Source organism: Mastacembelus armatus, chromosome 1 (assembly GCF_900324485.2).
Source record: "Mastacembelus armatus chromosome 1, fMasArm1.2, whole genome shotgun sequence".
Classification (NCBI taxonomy): Eukaryota; Metazoa; Chordata; class Actinopteri; order Synbranchiformes; family Mastacembelidae; genus Mastacembelus; species Mastacembelus armatus.
In genome coordinates, this window is record NC_046633.1 from 19,775,860 (window position 1) to 19,791,190 (window position 15,331).

The 15,331-nt window shown below is 40.4% G+C and overlaps 2 protein-coding genes across 3 annotated transcripts; one reads left to right on the forward strand and one right to left on the reverse strand.

Annotated features, from left to right (window-relative positions):
* Positions 1-270: 270 nt before the first annotated feature.
* On the forward strand, positions 271-4,635 carry ndufb7 (NADH:ubiquinone oxidoreductase subunit B7). The gene is made up of 3 exons (XM_026302517.2): positions 271-540; positions 2,405-2,573; positions 4,473-4,635. The coding sequence occupies exons 1-3, from the start codon at positions 429-431 to the stop codon at positions 4,558-4,560; spliced, it is 369 nt and encodes a 122-aa protein (XP_026158302.1). The 5' UTR covers positions 271-428; the 3' UTR covers positions 4,561-4,635.
* Positions 4,636-4,747: 112 nt separating this feature from the next.
* Positions 4,748-15,331, reverse strand: tecrb (trans-2,3-enoyl-CoA reductase b). Of its 2 annotated transcripts, XM_026302515.2 has the most exons (12): positions 15,275-15,331; positions 11,639-11,689; positions 8,640-8,691; positions 8,499-8,543; positions 8,292-8,395; positions 7,616-7,731; positions 6,590-6,695; positions 6,374-6,446; positions 6,228-6,271; positions 5,935-5,992; positions 5,607-5,695; positions 4,748-5,390 (listed from the first exon to the last, which is right to left on the reverse strand). In XM_026302515.2, the coding sequence occupies exons 1-12, from the start codon at positions 15,287-15,289 to the stop codon at positions 5,217-5,219; spliced, it is 927 nt and encodes a 308-aa protein (XP_026158300.1). In that variant the 5' UTR covers positions 15,290-15,331; the 3' UTR covers positions 4,748-5,216. The 2 variants fall into 2 exon arrangements, with proteins under 2 accessions (XP_026158300.1, XP_026158299.1); XM_026302514.2 differs by lacking the exon at positions 15,275-15,331 and having other exon boundaries at positions 11,639-12,055.

Sequence of the window (15,331 nt, forward strand, 5' to 3'; positions counted from 1 at the left end):
GGGACCCTAGGAATCTGGGGCCTCTGGTCCTGGGCCCCTCTTGGTGAGCCAGCCTTTCCAAAAAATAAAAGTTTAGAAATAAATGTTATGTATATGTTAAACAGTAATGTTTGCATAGTTTCAACAGTAATATAACTTAAAATGATAAAATTTAAGATAATGTGTGATAATATCAAAGTTCTCTGAAACAACCAATTAGCCAATTGGAAGCGGAACCGTTGTGAGTTGACCAGCGGGGAGGTGTTTCTCTGAAGTACTGCTCGGCTGTTATTTTCCGGTGACAGGCGGAAGTTGAAGTAGGGTGTTTGTGGAGGTGACCGAGTGGTAGTTGGCAGAATTATTTTGGAAATATTAGATTAGCACGGAGAGAATCGGTACAGAGCATTAGCTAACGTTACAAGTAAGAGCGAGTAGCCATCGTCGGTGCCATGGGTGCTCACCTGGTCAGACGGTACGTCACGGAGACGGACACCGAGCCCGACCCGTCGAAGAAATTTGAGTTCGACCCGCATTTCGGCTTCGCGGAGAGAAAAGAGAGAGGTTTGTTTGCTGCCTTATACTCCGTCCATGCATCTTCACATGTGTTGGAAACTGGGTTCACTAGCAGCCCTCCTAGTTTAGCCGAGTCCCAGGAGTTTTTGAAGCAACCTCAGCCCTAAATACTAATGAGCAGTGTGTTGTCCTGAAAGGCCTTCAATAAATATGGATATGGATTAATGTCTCAGGACAAAGTCAGTGTGAATGGACACTTTACAAATCAAAGACAGGTGCCCTAAGAATGAACTTCATTATAGTGAATGGAAAGGACTTTAAATTGCACGGTGCAAAAAATACAAGTGTTTTATATTAGACATATAATAAAATGTCTGATATTTGTATGATGTTTGATGGCATAGCATTATAAGGCAAGGCAGGTTTATTTGTATAGCACAGTTCATACACAGAGTAATTCAAAGTGCTTTTCAGAAGTAAAAGACAAGTTAAAAGTACATAGGCAAAACTTAAAATAAGAAACGGCAAATAGTAGAAAATGAACTTGAAATAGAATTAAAGGAAAAAGAGTGCAGATAAAACACTTTCTTTTCGCTTGGACATAAACATCGCCAGAGATGAGGCTTGTCTAACATCATCAGGAAGACTATTCCAGGTTTTAGCTGCATAAAACTGAAACGCTGCTTCCCCATGTTTAGTCCCGACTCTGGGAACAAGCAGGAGGCCTGTCCCTGATGTTCTTAGAGATGTACTGTGGTACAACATTTAGTGAATTCATTCTTGCAGTAGCAGAAATCATCTAATCTACAGAACAATACTTATGGAACTATGTAGTATAATCACAAGTAAAAGTGCTAAAAAAGGAGATTATGTTTTAAAGTGTCTATATGTCAGAGCAGCTGCAACTTTCCTGATGACAGCTTTGTAGCCTGTTGGCACTGAACCAGCTTCATGAGGTGCTCACCTGGAATAGTTTCAGTTTCTCAGTGTGAGAAACATCAGACAGTCTAGAGTGAAGCTGAGTTCCCTCTGCTGCAGAGGAACAGTTCGTTAGGGGCATCTTCCTCAGAAATGACCAGTGCACCTCAAATGAAAGTACAGTGCACATCAAAGCTGCAAATAAAAACTCAGGAGACTGTGTGTATCAGACCTTCTTTGACAAACTGCTGCAAACAAATCACCGCTGAGGGAGAACAAAAAGAAGAAGAGATTTACTTGGCGATTAAAAACACAAAGATTGGACACTAGACCACTGAAAACCTGGAATTTGGCTTGAGAAGTCCCCACTTATAATTTTTGGTTGCAACCACTGGGACTTTGCAGGTTTGCTGGTGACACTACGTTTCGCGTTTAGTGAGATCATCATTTATTTTTTAACATGACGGTGTAAGAGTTATTTGACCAAGAAAGAGGGTGACGAAGTGCTGCATCAGACGTCACAGCCTCTACAATGACCCGAGCTACACTAGTTCAGATGCTTTAGGATGCGTTGGACAGAATGTAGGAACAAGTGGTCAGCAGATGAGAGAACTGGTTCAAGACTGTTGGGAAAATCTTCCCGTGTGACCAGCTCATCAAACTGAGGGCGAGAAAGCCAAGAGTGTAAAGCTGTTATCAATCTGAAGAATCTAAAATTGAAAATGTATTCAACACCTTTTGTGTTGTTTCTTACCTTTGATGTCATTAATCTTCAATGTAGGAAATAACAGCAGCACCCCTGATTGAGAAAGCGTGCACATACTGGTACTGTATGTATTGTGAATAATATACAGAGCCTTTAGATTCTGTCTATGGAGGCCAAATTTAAACAAGACACTGTTTAGCAACTTCTTAAAGGTCTCACAGTGATTCCTATAGTCATGTCAGGTTGTTGTACTTTGATGAATGACTCAAAATTTGTATCTCTTGCCAGAAATGGTAGCGAGCCAGGAGCAGATGAACTTGGCCCAGGTGCCTCTGGAGCAGAGGGACTACTGCGCTCATTATCTCCTGAAACTCATGAAGTGCAAGAGGGACAACTGGCCCAACTTCCTGGCCTGCAAGCACGAGAAACATGACTGGGACTACTGCGAACATCAGGAGTAAGTTTTTACAGAAGTGCTGAGACTGTTTTTTTTTTTTTTTTTTTAGGTTGGGCTTTGTTTGTCTTGTAAAGAATGGACTGCCGGACAGCTGTAGTGAGGTTTATTTATGTATGTAGAGGGAAACTGAGGCACAAGATTCCTGCATTCAAAAGTCACAGATTTGTGGTTGAACACTGTGTTTGCTATCGATGGCTTCAACAAAACCAGGGACATCAGCTTGTTTCTCATTGATTCTTTAGTGCGTGGTGAAGGAATCTGTGCATTATCTGTAGAGCTGTAAGAGCGATCTATTTTAATTTATTGTGGCGGAAATATGATAGTTGTACAAACCATCACTTTTGGCTGCAGTTTTCCTGTTAATGTTTGAATGAGCTTATATTCTGTGTTTTTTTTCTCATTGATGGAGCGGTTGCATCCTGCACTAGGTCTGTCAAACCTGATTTTTGTCACTACAGTATATTTTCACAGAGATTAGCACCAATAACTGTTAGCTGGCTCCACAGTCTGTTTCTCTCCCTCAGCACCAACTCCTAATCAGCAGGACACTTCTAAAGAGTGCCTAGGTTTTGGTGGTGTTAGGAGTGATTTCCTAAATTAGAGGGGTTTATGAAATGCTCTGACGCAGGACCAAAAATGCACCACTGGGAGTTTTTGGCCAGTTAGGAGTGATTTCTTACTCTGCGACCCTTGACAAGTGCAAGCCCTGACCTTACATGTTGAAAGTTTTGTCATTCTAACCACATACTGTAATATAGTTGAAATGACAGGTAGTGGCTAAGTCAAAAGTTCAGAAGTCCTTGTAGCCTCGCTGTCTGCACTCAGACTGTTTATGAAGTGAAAGTAGTGTCAATCTTTTGGACTGTGTTTTTATAGCTTGAACAGTTTCAACAGATTGAGCCATCCATCCTAGTAAACCCTCAGTTTCAGCAGTCAGACTCTCCCAGTTGAAATTTTATTCATAGAATGTTAATGAAACAAGCAGAACAACAGAACTTGGTTCTGAATCAGGACCTTCAGTACTTAAAGTATGTAGGTATTAGAAAATAAGATGTGCTGCAGTCAGTAGGATGTTAACATGCTGATGAACACATGAATGATTTTTTTTTCCAGCTGCTATGTTTACTATGTATACTGTACCTTTAGTACAAACATTTTAGGAATGAGTTAAAAGGATAAAATTGGTCATTTTCTATCTTATCAGTATTTATATTAACGCCCCCACAAAGAGACTAAAACCAACAATCAACTGAATAAATTATTATAATGATAAAACATGCCTCCCAGTGTAGCCGTGCATGTCACCGATGTGTTTTTAATCATTTCTGAACACTGGAGGTCTATGACATGAACATGTTAATCCAGGCTGGAGACTGACAGACATTATCCATCAGTGTTGGTTTCAGTCTCTATGTTGGGGCTCACGTCAGATTAATAACTCAGCTGATGATAACTGAGGGACATCAGTGCTCTGAAAAATAAATGTAAGCGCAAAGCCCTGCCCTCATTTAAAAAACTTGCTCTGCAAGTTTGCTGCACCTGCACTGCCCACTTATTTGTTTTGGGGGAGAAAAACATTGTCACCTTTTTGGACCCTAATCAGTTTGCACCTTATAGAAATGTTTTTGAGCACTTCAGTGTCTAAACACATCTTAATCTCTTCAGGACTTTGCCAACTAATTAATGTTCCTTTCTGCAAATTAGGTAAACACAACCACATCTTTGCTACTTCTAGAAACATTGTAGGTCAAACTAAAAGCACCTAAGCACATTTTAGATCCCTAATTTAATAGATTTTAACATTGTACTTATTAACTGATTTTAGTATATTAACTTTAATGATGATCAAACATGTCAAATGTGGTAACATACAGCCACCTAACTTGTTTCTCTGTCCAGCTACGTGATGCGTATGAAGGAGTACGAGAGGGAGAGGAGGCTCCAGCTGAGGAAGAAGAGAATCGAGGCTCGGGCTGAAGCTGCATAACCAGTACATCCTCTAACTCTTCCTCTCTGTATATAAGTACTGCTGTGCACAATAAACATTCATGTTTAATCTCTAGTCCTTGGCCTTATTACTGTTAAAATTTAGATGTTGGCTTGGTCAAAGGTTTATCTTCCTGGCCATAGATTACAAATGAAATTTCTGTACATAACTGAGCAAAGCCACAACATTTTGGCTTACCTTTTTTAATAAATTACTCCAGACATCAAGAAAATTAAATGCCATGTTGTCAATTTTAAATTAATGGATATCAAAGCTCAACAGTTTTAAGATTTACCCCAAATCAACATATATGTGCTGCTGTTTATGATAGGTGACAACGGAGTGACTGTATAGTATTTTTCTTACAGCACGTCACACTGGGCAGCTGAAATGCACAAAAGTAATTTAACCAATGGGTTTGTTTGTGGTTAATAAAAAAATTAGAGCAAGTGTAGTGTTTTACATTTACACCCAGGATCAAGAATGGGATGGGAAAGGATTTGGCTGTGGGGTAGGACAGGGTTAGATTCAGTCAGACTAAATAGTTCCAGTTAAGGTTTTTGGAGGAGGAAAAGTGGGATGGAACCCTATAAATTTGGGTTGGATGTGTAGGTATGTCTCCTACAAAAAGGGTGAGGGAGGGGCTAAACAGTCCTCTACAGGATGAAGGGCAGTATGGGTGAGCGGAGAGGAGGGTAATCACGGAACTCCTTCAGGTAGCTGCGGTGCTTCCCCTTGGCCCACACCGTCATCTGGATGAAACCCACCAAGGTGAAGAAAGCCACTGGCAGGCACTGGGTCATCAGCGTGAAGCCGAGCCAGGAGCCCAGCTACAAGAGGAGGGACAATACAATAAGAAATCAGGAAGGGTCCAACACTTTTTCACACCACTGTATATACACTGCTACCACTAGAGGGCAGCAGCTCCAACATTAAAACCTTTTTTAGCACTAATAAAAAATGGTTAAAACTAGATTTGACAATTGCTTTCTTTCAGCCATGTTTATTTCACACAGGGAAAACTACTACCAGCTACCACATGTTACCTCATAGGTGTAGTTGGGGCATGAGACCAGCAGGAATATCCAGGTGAAGGGGTTCTTGGTTGGATAGGGAATCTTCCTGGTCTTAGAGCCTGCATGAACAGGGGGGAAAAAAAAAAAAAAAAAAAAAAAAAAAAAGAGGAGGGGGTGTCATAACATGTATTTTTTTTAAAAACCCATCTCCTTCAATTTTCCAAAGTTCATGAGACTTTTTTTTTTTTTTTTTTTTTAAACAAACATGCCTAGCATGGGCTTAACATTCACTGTTCAAATTAAACTGTTGTGTATTTTGAATGACAGTCCATTGTACAGGTGTGACAGGTGTGTGTACCTGGTGGACGTAGGTTCCGAAGAGCAATGTGAATGGAAAAGTTACCGATCTGACAAAACTAAGAAAAAAACAAAAAAACAATGAAAATGTAACATTAATGATTTCATAGTGTGTAGAGCAAAAGATAGTAACAATTTTAAGTCAGGATCTGTATCTGAAAACCTTTTTGTCTACTAATGAAACATAAAAAAAAGAATGGACAAAAATGCTATTTAAATTACGGTTGAATTGATCAATTAAATCCAATAAATTTCAGGACAGTGTTGAATTTTTGAGGACAGAAATATTCATACCAAGAAAATGATGAGGGCTAGCCTGATCTGTTGCTCCCCATACACTGCAACAAGACATAATTAACATTAGCAACAATTAAAATGAGTTACAACAAGACACTGGGTATTAGTGCTGTGACTGAACATGTTGGAGCTTGCTTCCTCACTGGGTGGTGTATACAGCGGGTGGTTGATGTAATAGGCCATCCATGCTGCAAAGCCCCAGTAGTAGGTACAGTTCTGAAACAAACATTTTTAGACTTAGTAGTGGTAGAGATACGGATTTACAATATAAAAGTGAATAGTTTTATACTTATACTTTGCATCACACCTTTGCACATATAAACTTTTGGTAGGAGTTTGAGCAGGAGAATAGATCACACCTTAAAGATGTTGCGTAATGGCATTGTTCCGTGAGAGAAGCGATGGACAAACAGCGTCTCCAGGAGTCTCTTAACATAGTGGAAAGAGTGACACATGCAAGCGAGACTGGAAAAAGAAGAGACACATATCATATCACATATCACATACATGATTGGGTTCCTCTGATAAAGCTTGTCTGGTTGGGATTTACTGCAGGAGGCAGAAAACCCATTTTTATCCTGGCATGTGGAGCCTTGCTAATAACTTTAATGTATGTGGATTAGTCAGAAAAGATTATACCTAAATGGGATCTTTACTTGGTTTTAACAAGAGGATGACACTTCTTGTGTTCATGGTGTGTGAACATTTGGAAGTGAGAGTAAATTTCTATGAAATTGCAGGGATAGGACTGAAGAGAAGAGCTTTAAGGGAAAAAAAACAAAAAAAACAAAAACAAACAGCAGGTAAGTCATCCAGTCCAGGATTCTTGTAGCTTGTAGCCTGCAGTGGCCAAAACACAAAAAGAAGGCTCTACCTTATTACAGTGGTGAGGAAAAGTGTAGGAACCCTATGTTATAATTTTTTTTTTTTGCATTTATTGGCCATAAAATATGTGCTGATGTTTATATAAGTCACAAAAACAAACAAACACAATGTTCTTAAATTTCAGGTTTGACCCAGTGACCTCTAAGCCTACTGATTGGACTCTTGGTTTTCCACTCCAATTAGATTGAGAGTTCAGCACCTTACCAATTTACAGTTTGAATGTTGATTACACACAACACAATAAAAATTTGTGTTATAAGTCCAACTAAAACTGTGTTTGTTAATAATTGTAAATCAGATGGCGCCCCAATTGCTTTTGATTGGCATTGTGTACTGTTTTGCTTCTATGTCACCAATTTAATTTAAATAGAGGCAAAAAATACAAATTGTAAGACTTAATCATAATTTAAAAAAATGTACCTAAATACATTTCACAGGGTTCACTTGCTTTTTTTTGCCACCGTGTAGAACATTTGTGAAGCTGTGTCGGAGATGCTTACTGTACGACCCAGTGTTTACTGGTGGTGAAGTCATATTTGGGTGCGTAAATGAAAGGAACCCTGAAGTAGAACATCAGATAGATGACCAGAGGACCGGTATACTCTGTTAGAAAGACCTATAAAAAGAAAGCAGGACAGGATCAGTCAAATCCTTAGAGAGTTAAATAAACACTGATTCATTGTTGCCATCTTGTGATATTGTTGCTACACTTGCTTGTGTTGGAAAGATAATAATATCATGTTCCCTTGGCTTGTTCTATCTCTCCTCTACTCCAATTCCCAGCAGGATTAAACGTTACTGCAGAGAATTAATCTCAGATCAGGACACTTCTGCCCCCACACTTGCACACAAGTTTGTTTTCCTTCCTTGTGGGGACTTCACATTCACACTTACCATAACCTTAAGTGTTGTCGCCCTAAAACTCAGTGATTTACATACCAGGATCTGAGGAAGGTCAAGTCCCCACAATGTGAGTCTATACACAGGTTGTTCCCCACAATGTGTAACGTAAAGCACACACGCACACACACCCTTTATACTCTGAAATCTCAATATAGCTCTGCTTGATCCCACAAGCACTCTGATGTATGTGGGCTAGTCAGGGCTGTTGGACTGTGTCTGACTGTGACAACACAACAGATTCCCATTATGTGGATGACTTTGTGCTGGACTCACTGTGACCCAGCTGATCTGAGCCCCTAGGTCTCTGAAATAGAAAGTTGCTGTGGTTCCCACAGGAAGGTGCTGTAGAACATCCTCATCCTTCAGAGACTTCCCCTCTGAAACACACATTTATTCAGTGAGATTTAAGTTATTTTATAACAAAAAAAAAAAACAGCATTACCACATTGGCTTCAATAATACTTATAAACCATCACTTACTGGGGTCAAGGCGAATGGACTGTCTGGCTGGGTACCACTGAGGATCTGAAACAGACATATTGGTCAGTATTTCTACCTGCTGCTGGAAGATTTCTCAGATCTGACTCATGAGGCTTCGTTGATAAAAGAGATAGCACTCACGGCTCTTGTGGAACATAGACTTGATTTCCCCAATAGTGGCATTTGGCTCAACCTACAAATAAAAGCACAATAAATAAGTGGAGAGACGTGTACTCATGCACGCACAAAAGGAACAGATAATAACCCCATTTTCCATCCATGATGGTAAATTTAGCTCTGGCTAAGCCCACACACCCCATGGATGTGGACTATTTAACAGCTGGTATCAGGGTTTCAGAGAATCTCGACACACACGCACTACCACAGCCAAAGTACACGACCTTGTGCCAGGCTGTACCCTATGCCTTGCACCCCAATTATAAACAAAACAACAACAGAAACATGAACAGCATATAAAAGCTAATCTGGATTCAGTTGTTACGGGCTTGTTAACAGCAGTAAAACCGTCTGGACTGAGACTGAGTCAGGTGATTTAAAGTCGTCACCACGTTCCTATTGCTCAAACGTCTTTATCCGTTTGAACTGAGGCAGCTTACATGCAGCACTACGTGCCTCCCTGGATAAACAAAACCTTAGTTTAAAAAGATGAGAATCTCAACTTTTTATCGATTTATTTGAAATACTGGGCATCTGGAAAGTTTAACTTTGGTCCCTCATTCATGCCCTGACTGACTCCCCTGACTGGAGGTCAGAGCATTTGGAACTGACCAACACTAGATCCCGTCCAAAAGAGAGCGTAGCACTTACCACCCATACGGACATACATGGATGGTATGGACAATGACGACTACCACAGGGCCCAGACTGTTGGATTAACTGAACACTGAACAGGGCTGAATTTGTGGAAACAGCAGGAAGTGAGAGTATACATACATCAGAGCTTCAGGTATTGAGATTTCTATTTGTTCATGAGGAAAAACAAGTCAGGAAGCAATTTTGAACATGCATACTAATTAGCTAAGCTAAGTAATCTAGTTAGGTAAAGAGGTGCCAAAGATTTGTTACTTGCTGCTGTAGCTGTAGCATTAGTATAAAACTGCCTTTCAAACCAGGGCAGTCAGGCATAGCAGCAGAGCCTAAGCAGAGACAATGCAGATATAAGGCTGGGAGTTAAAAGCAGCTTAAAAGCTTGTCAGGTCAGGTTGAAGGTACTTAGGTCAGGGGGAGAGAAGAGTCACTATGAAGGCCAACAGATTTATGAGGACATGGCTTGATAGCCACTGTGAAGCACAGTATTACATTCAAACATCGTTTAACAAGCATTCATATTGCTAATCCCTTTAGCAGTAGTAATGCTCACCCAACTATTGGCAGATAAAGCTTAGATTACACTAAATAAAATGATGAGCACATAAATGTTTGCTGTGTTGGTAACGTGTCTAAAATAAATAAATAAATAAATAATGGTACAAACATCATTTACTTTTTAAATGTTTGTTAAATGACACTAAACATGATTAACAGCTTTTTATTATGTAATTGTTGAGATGCCTGGAAGTTTCTGATGATTTTTCCTCACTCACTGCATGATCCTTCTCTGGCACACTGGTGAAATGTAGCACCATACAGGACTTGGCTTCTGTTCACGTCTCCCTGAAGACCACAGGCCATTTTCAGCAGGATGACATCACTAAAAATCTGCCTCTCTGACCCCTGTGGCCCCCCTCTCTTTCTACAGGCTTCATTCAGTATTGAGAGTCTGTCCTATCCCAGACATTACACAAGACTTCAGTTTTATTTCTAATGCTGTCAGTCCAGCTGTGTTATACTTTAGGAAATCAGTCCCCCAAAGCAGACGTCTGTCAGAGCTGGATTTATATCTATCATATCTGTTGAACTGTCTCTCCAAAGGTGTTACGATTGCTGCCATCACCATAGAAACTCTACTATAATCCAATATAATCCATTAAGGATACACCTCACACTCTGTGGCCTGGAGGAGCAGGCTCTGATTAGCTGAGTCCGCCCTGTCTGACAGGGTAAGACTGCTGTTAACTTGCTTGATGTAACTCTATATACTAGCAGACCTCACACCGACAATACGCTAAACCCTCCTAATGCAACAGCAAGGCCAAGTAACAACAATAAAAATAATGTAAAAATAATTTTTAAAAAACAATCCACAGGCCAAATGCCAATTACTCCAGATCTGCCTGTTAAAACAACAGCCTTAAAATGTTCAGTCAAAATAAATGTGGCTAATACAACAGAGACACCCTTTGGTCCTTACTGTAAACACAGCTCAAATCCAGGACTTAGCTGAACTTTGTGGTCTACAACAGAGAAAGACATGAAAACTGAGTACTGCTTCCACTGATGTTAAATATAATGCAAACTATGTGGATTAATGTCCACAGATGTCTAGTTTTGACTCTTTAAAAAACATACCTTCAGTATTTCTAAGCCCAAACTGACACATAATCTAGATGTGGTGCCCAAAAACCAACAAAAAAAACAGAACAACCCAATAACTTCTCTGGTGGATCTCAGTGGAAGATTCCTACACTAAAACTGCATGTGTTTTGTGCTTTGCTGCCTCTTGATTACTGTAATTATATGTTTTTATTGTGAACCATGTGACAGACAAACTGAAATGTTCCTAGCTTTGGGATGGACAATCTGATCTTGACTGTTAAAATGTTACACACACTATGCAACATGAATATCACATCAAACTGCTGGAAAACAGTTTTTCTGCTCATCAGCTGTCCTGAGACCATATGTTGTGATTGTGTTATTTTATACTGTAAGTACCCTACTGCTTAGTATAAGATCTACCACTACAGTGACCAGAGTTCAATCTCCTCCACAATCAAAACTTTACTGAATGTCTGCTGTGCCCTCAGTTCACGTGCATGTACTACAATACAGGACCAGTCAGGTTGAATCTCTTCCAATTGGTAAACAAAAGGAGACACAGCACATGCATGAGGACAATAAAATGTGCACATACAATCATTAAAAGAACTTTTGGCAGAGATGAAGTAGTGATTGTGGTGTGATTTCACTTGCAGCTGGATTTGATAAAATTTTGTACATGAAGAGAATCAAGTTCTCACCTTGTCCAGGAAGCAGAGCTTGTCCTTGGTCTTGGCATCCAGTATCTCCACCTCAAAGAAAACAACAGCCTTTTTAGCTTTTTTAGCAGGTTTGCGTTTGACTGGGGCTTGAGTCAGCAGCGGGGCAGTTACCGCTGTCCCATTAACTGTCTTTTTACCACCAGTTGCCTCTAGTGCTAGAGCATCCATGTCCACAGTCCTCCTCCTGCACTCAGTTTAGTGCCTTCCTCTTGCCCCTCACTCCTCTTGTCGCTCTCCACCTCTCAACTGTCTATCTCAGATCCACGAGAAGGCGAAGAGGAGAGGGCAGCACTCAGCTGTGGAAATAAATCTGTCTCCCCCTTCTCCTCTGCCCCACCCTCTACTTCTTCCTCTGTCATTCTCTTGCTCTCCCTTCCTCCCTCTTCGGCCCTCTGTCATTCCTTCACTTCTGTTACACTATTTTATTTAACTGGCAGCTGACCTCTGGAGGGCAGACATATGCCACATGTGTGTGCACAGTTGCATACAGAGGAATGCCCAGACCACCCTGGGGAACTATCTACAGCAGATCATCTGTGTACTGTAAAACATGGAGGAAACTTCTAGAGATCTTAATTTCAGAGCTGCAGTGATTTGTTTTTGAAATATAACTCCTGCCTAAAAAAGGACCCCTGACACCTGTCAACCCCCAACTAAGTGGAAGGATAGAGGAGAATTACTGTTACAAACAACCCCTCCCCCCCCACTTCCTTTCCTAGTTTGACCCCTTCTCTTCCTCTCTCATGCTAAATATAAACATCTACTGCTACCTTTGCATAACCAGCCCACTCCCTACAGACCCCCCCCGCCCACCTACACCTATGTAGTGACGTCATGGGCCGAACTGTTCCTCGCTCTGTCTGCACCCCTCGTGTCCATCACCAGCTTTTGATCTGGCACTCTGCACAGCAGACAGATTTTACAGTGTACTGTACCTTGAGACCAAACCCAACAGCCAGATCTCTGTCACATACCAGTCATCTTTTTGGCCCAGCAAGGGGCAATAATACTCCAGTCTCTGAGGACTTAAGTTGGGGCATTCCCTTGGTGAAGCCCGACCCCACCTTCACATCCAGTGTCCACTGACGAGCAGTCAGAATAAAAGCTTCTGTAACAATGAACGTCATATAATCATGGAGCTTTACACTGTATTTGTTTGTTTATGGATCTAAATATAAAAATATATTAAAATCTATGGGTGCCTTTTATTATGTAAATGTTTAACAAGCATTAAATTTAAACAGGGGTCTGCCACTAATTTGTAATTTTGTAGACAAGTATGTTTTACATCATTTTGATTTACCAAGAAATTGAAATTGTACAAAAACAAGCATGAAAACAAAACTACAAACATAAAATGGGACTTTCTAGTGATTTAAGTTTTGTAGCCTGAAGTGCATGTTTCTGTTTCTTTTATTTTGTTAATTCAACATAGGATTTATTTCATTTTTTATATAATTTCCTCAGGTCAACCTGCCAGGGCATTCTGAAGAGTTAGCGGATACCTGTTATGTTATTGTTAAAATGAAACATTCCTATCCACTTGAAACCAGCAGGACACATGACACCGCAGTTGGAAATGACCCCATCTCAACTTCGTTTTACCAGGCATACCCACTGCCACTGCAGCTCCCCCACCAGTCTATATAAAGCCAGTCTGGCAGTGACAGCCTGTCCTGGTAATTCACTCTTGGGTGAGAGTAAAGCAGGGAGAAATAAGCTCAGTTCAGCTGCTACAATGGACTTTTGCTGTTCTACCATTAGTTTACCCTACACCTACTGGTAAGTTACCACTTTTTAAATGTGGAGTAATTGTGTGTTTAGACAGATTAACAGAATCTGGAAAAATTTCTTTGCAATTCTTTCAACATACACTGCCAGATAGTGATGGGTAGTCCATCTGGGAACAAGGCAGATCACTGTAAATGAGATGCAGCTCTCTAGTGCTATCTGCTGTAAGTACAATGACACTATGAATGAACTGGTCTAATGACCCACAGTTTGAATTAAGCTAAAGATATTTCAGATGTATCTTTAGAAAATGCAAATAATTTTGTATTTATTGCAGTTATATTTGTCTGTTTACCTTTAGTTTGAAATGTTCTTGTTCTTATGCAGAACAATTACCAGCATGCTTAAATCAATTAACTCATGCATACATCTTAACCTGATTGGATGAAAATACAAATAGTTAACAATAAATAATTTGTAGCACTTGTGTGATCATTTTCTTTTATATGCACTGATGACGGTGTCAGTCATAGTCCACATCCAGATGGGTCCACATTTTACGACTTCAATCAGCAACCTGCTGTGGCTGATGCCGTAATGTCTGTCTATTGGCTAATCACTGTCTGTGGCCACATACACAAAAACCTTTGCACCCACAAAGTTGCACTGGGGTGTTTTTTTTTTATTATTCTGAGGCTTAAAAAAAAAAAAAAAACAACAAAACAAAACAAAAAAAAAAACTCTGACAAGCGGTGTCAGTCTGTCTGTAAAGTACACACCTCACATGCCAACATCTGGTCAACCCATCAAATTTTCTTTCACCCTTGACCTTCACAAGATAAGTCACACATTTCAGTGGTTAGCCACAGCTAACAGTTTAGGAGGCGACAACTGCAGAAGGCCATAGAAAGGTAAGTGGGAATCACAGGAGTGGCCTATGACTGACACAGCAGCCAGCAGAAATAAATGCTGACACCAGTCCAAAACACTGAATGCTGGCATATAAAAACAATAAAGATTTTAATTAGTTGAAGCTTTTTCAATCATTTCAAACAAATGAAGTTGCAACTATAGAGAATATTTCTAATTTATATTATGGTCTAATCAATAAAATAAACACTTGTAATCACAGCAGTTACCTTTTGTGAACACTTATTTAATAGCTGTTTCATTCCTTACAGATGACAAATGAACATGTGTGGACAGAAAGACAGGGAACCTGAGGAGCCGCTGGTTGGGTTGGTGTCTGCTGCTTCAAATCCTGTCTGATGGGTTTTAGGTGCTCATGAAACAGAAACTGCTTATATTGAGGTTTTTACTGTACAATGGTACTTTTCATTCAGGTTTCAGTCCCAACAGGTAGTCCTTCCAGTCTAACCCTACACCTGCACCCCCCCCCCTATCACATAAATCACACCAGAGCCACGACGGCTCATCTGACAGGACTGGAGTGCGCACTTGACTGTTCACCTGCATTATTGGGTAATGAGATAAGAAACGCCGTGAGTCACTGCAGCCAGAGATGGCGATGGTGCCGAGCATTATCCTACAAGGAGCCCTCTGTCTTTGGCTGACAGGGGCGAAGCGCCTGCACTAATACCAGACAATTACAATCCCCCCTAACTGTAGCTGCTGCTTGACTTTCAGAATGATATTAAACCATTTTTTAAACATTAATTCCCGTGCAAGAGAGGCCACAATACCTCGGTCATACTCTGCTGCAGCATGCGACCCACACTGCGCCTGTTAAAGCTCCGTATTTAACACTTCTGACGGAATTTCAACAGTGAGAAACCACATCATTTTATAATTGATCTGGGTAATTAAATTCTTAGCCCATTAAGCGCCCCATTCACGGTTTAGAGTTTCAGGGACACTACTCACCTCGTAGTGCTTCATCTTGGCAGTTTGCACCCTCTTCCTCAATAACCCAGGTGAGTG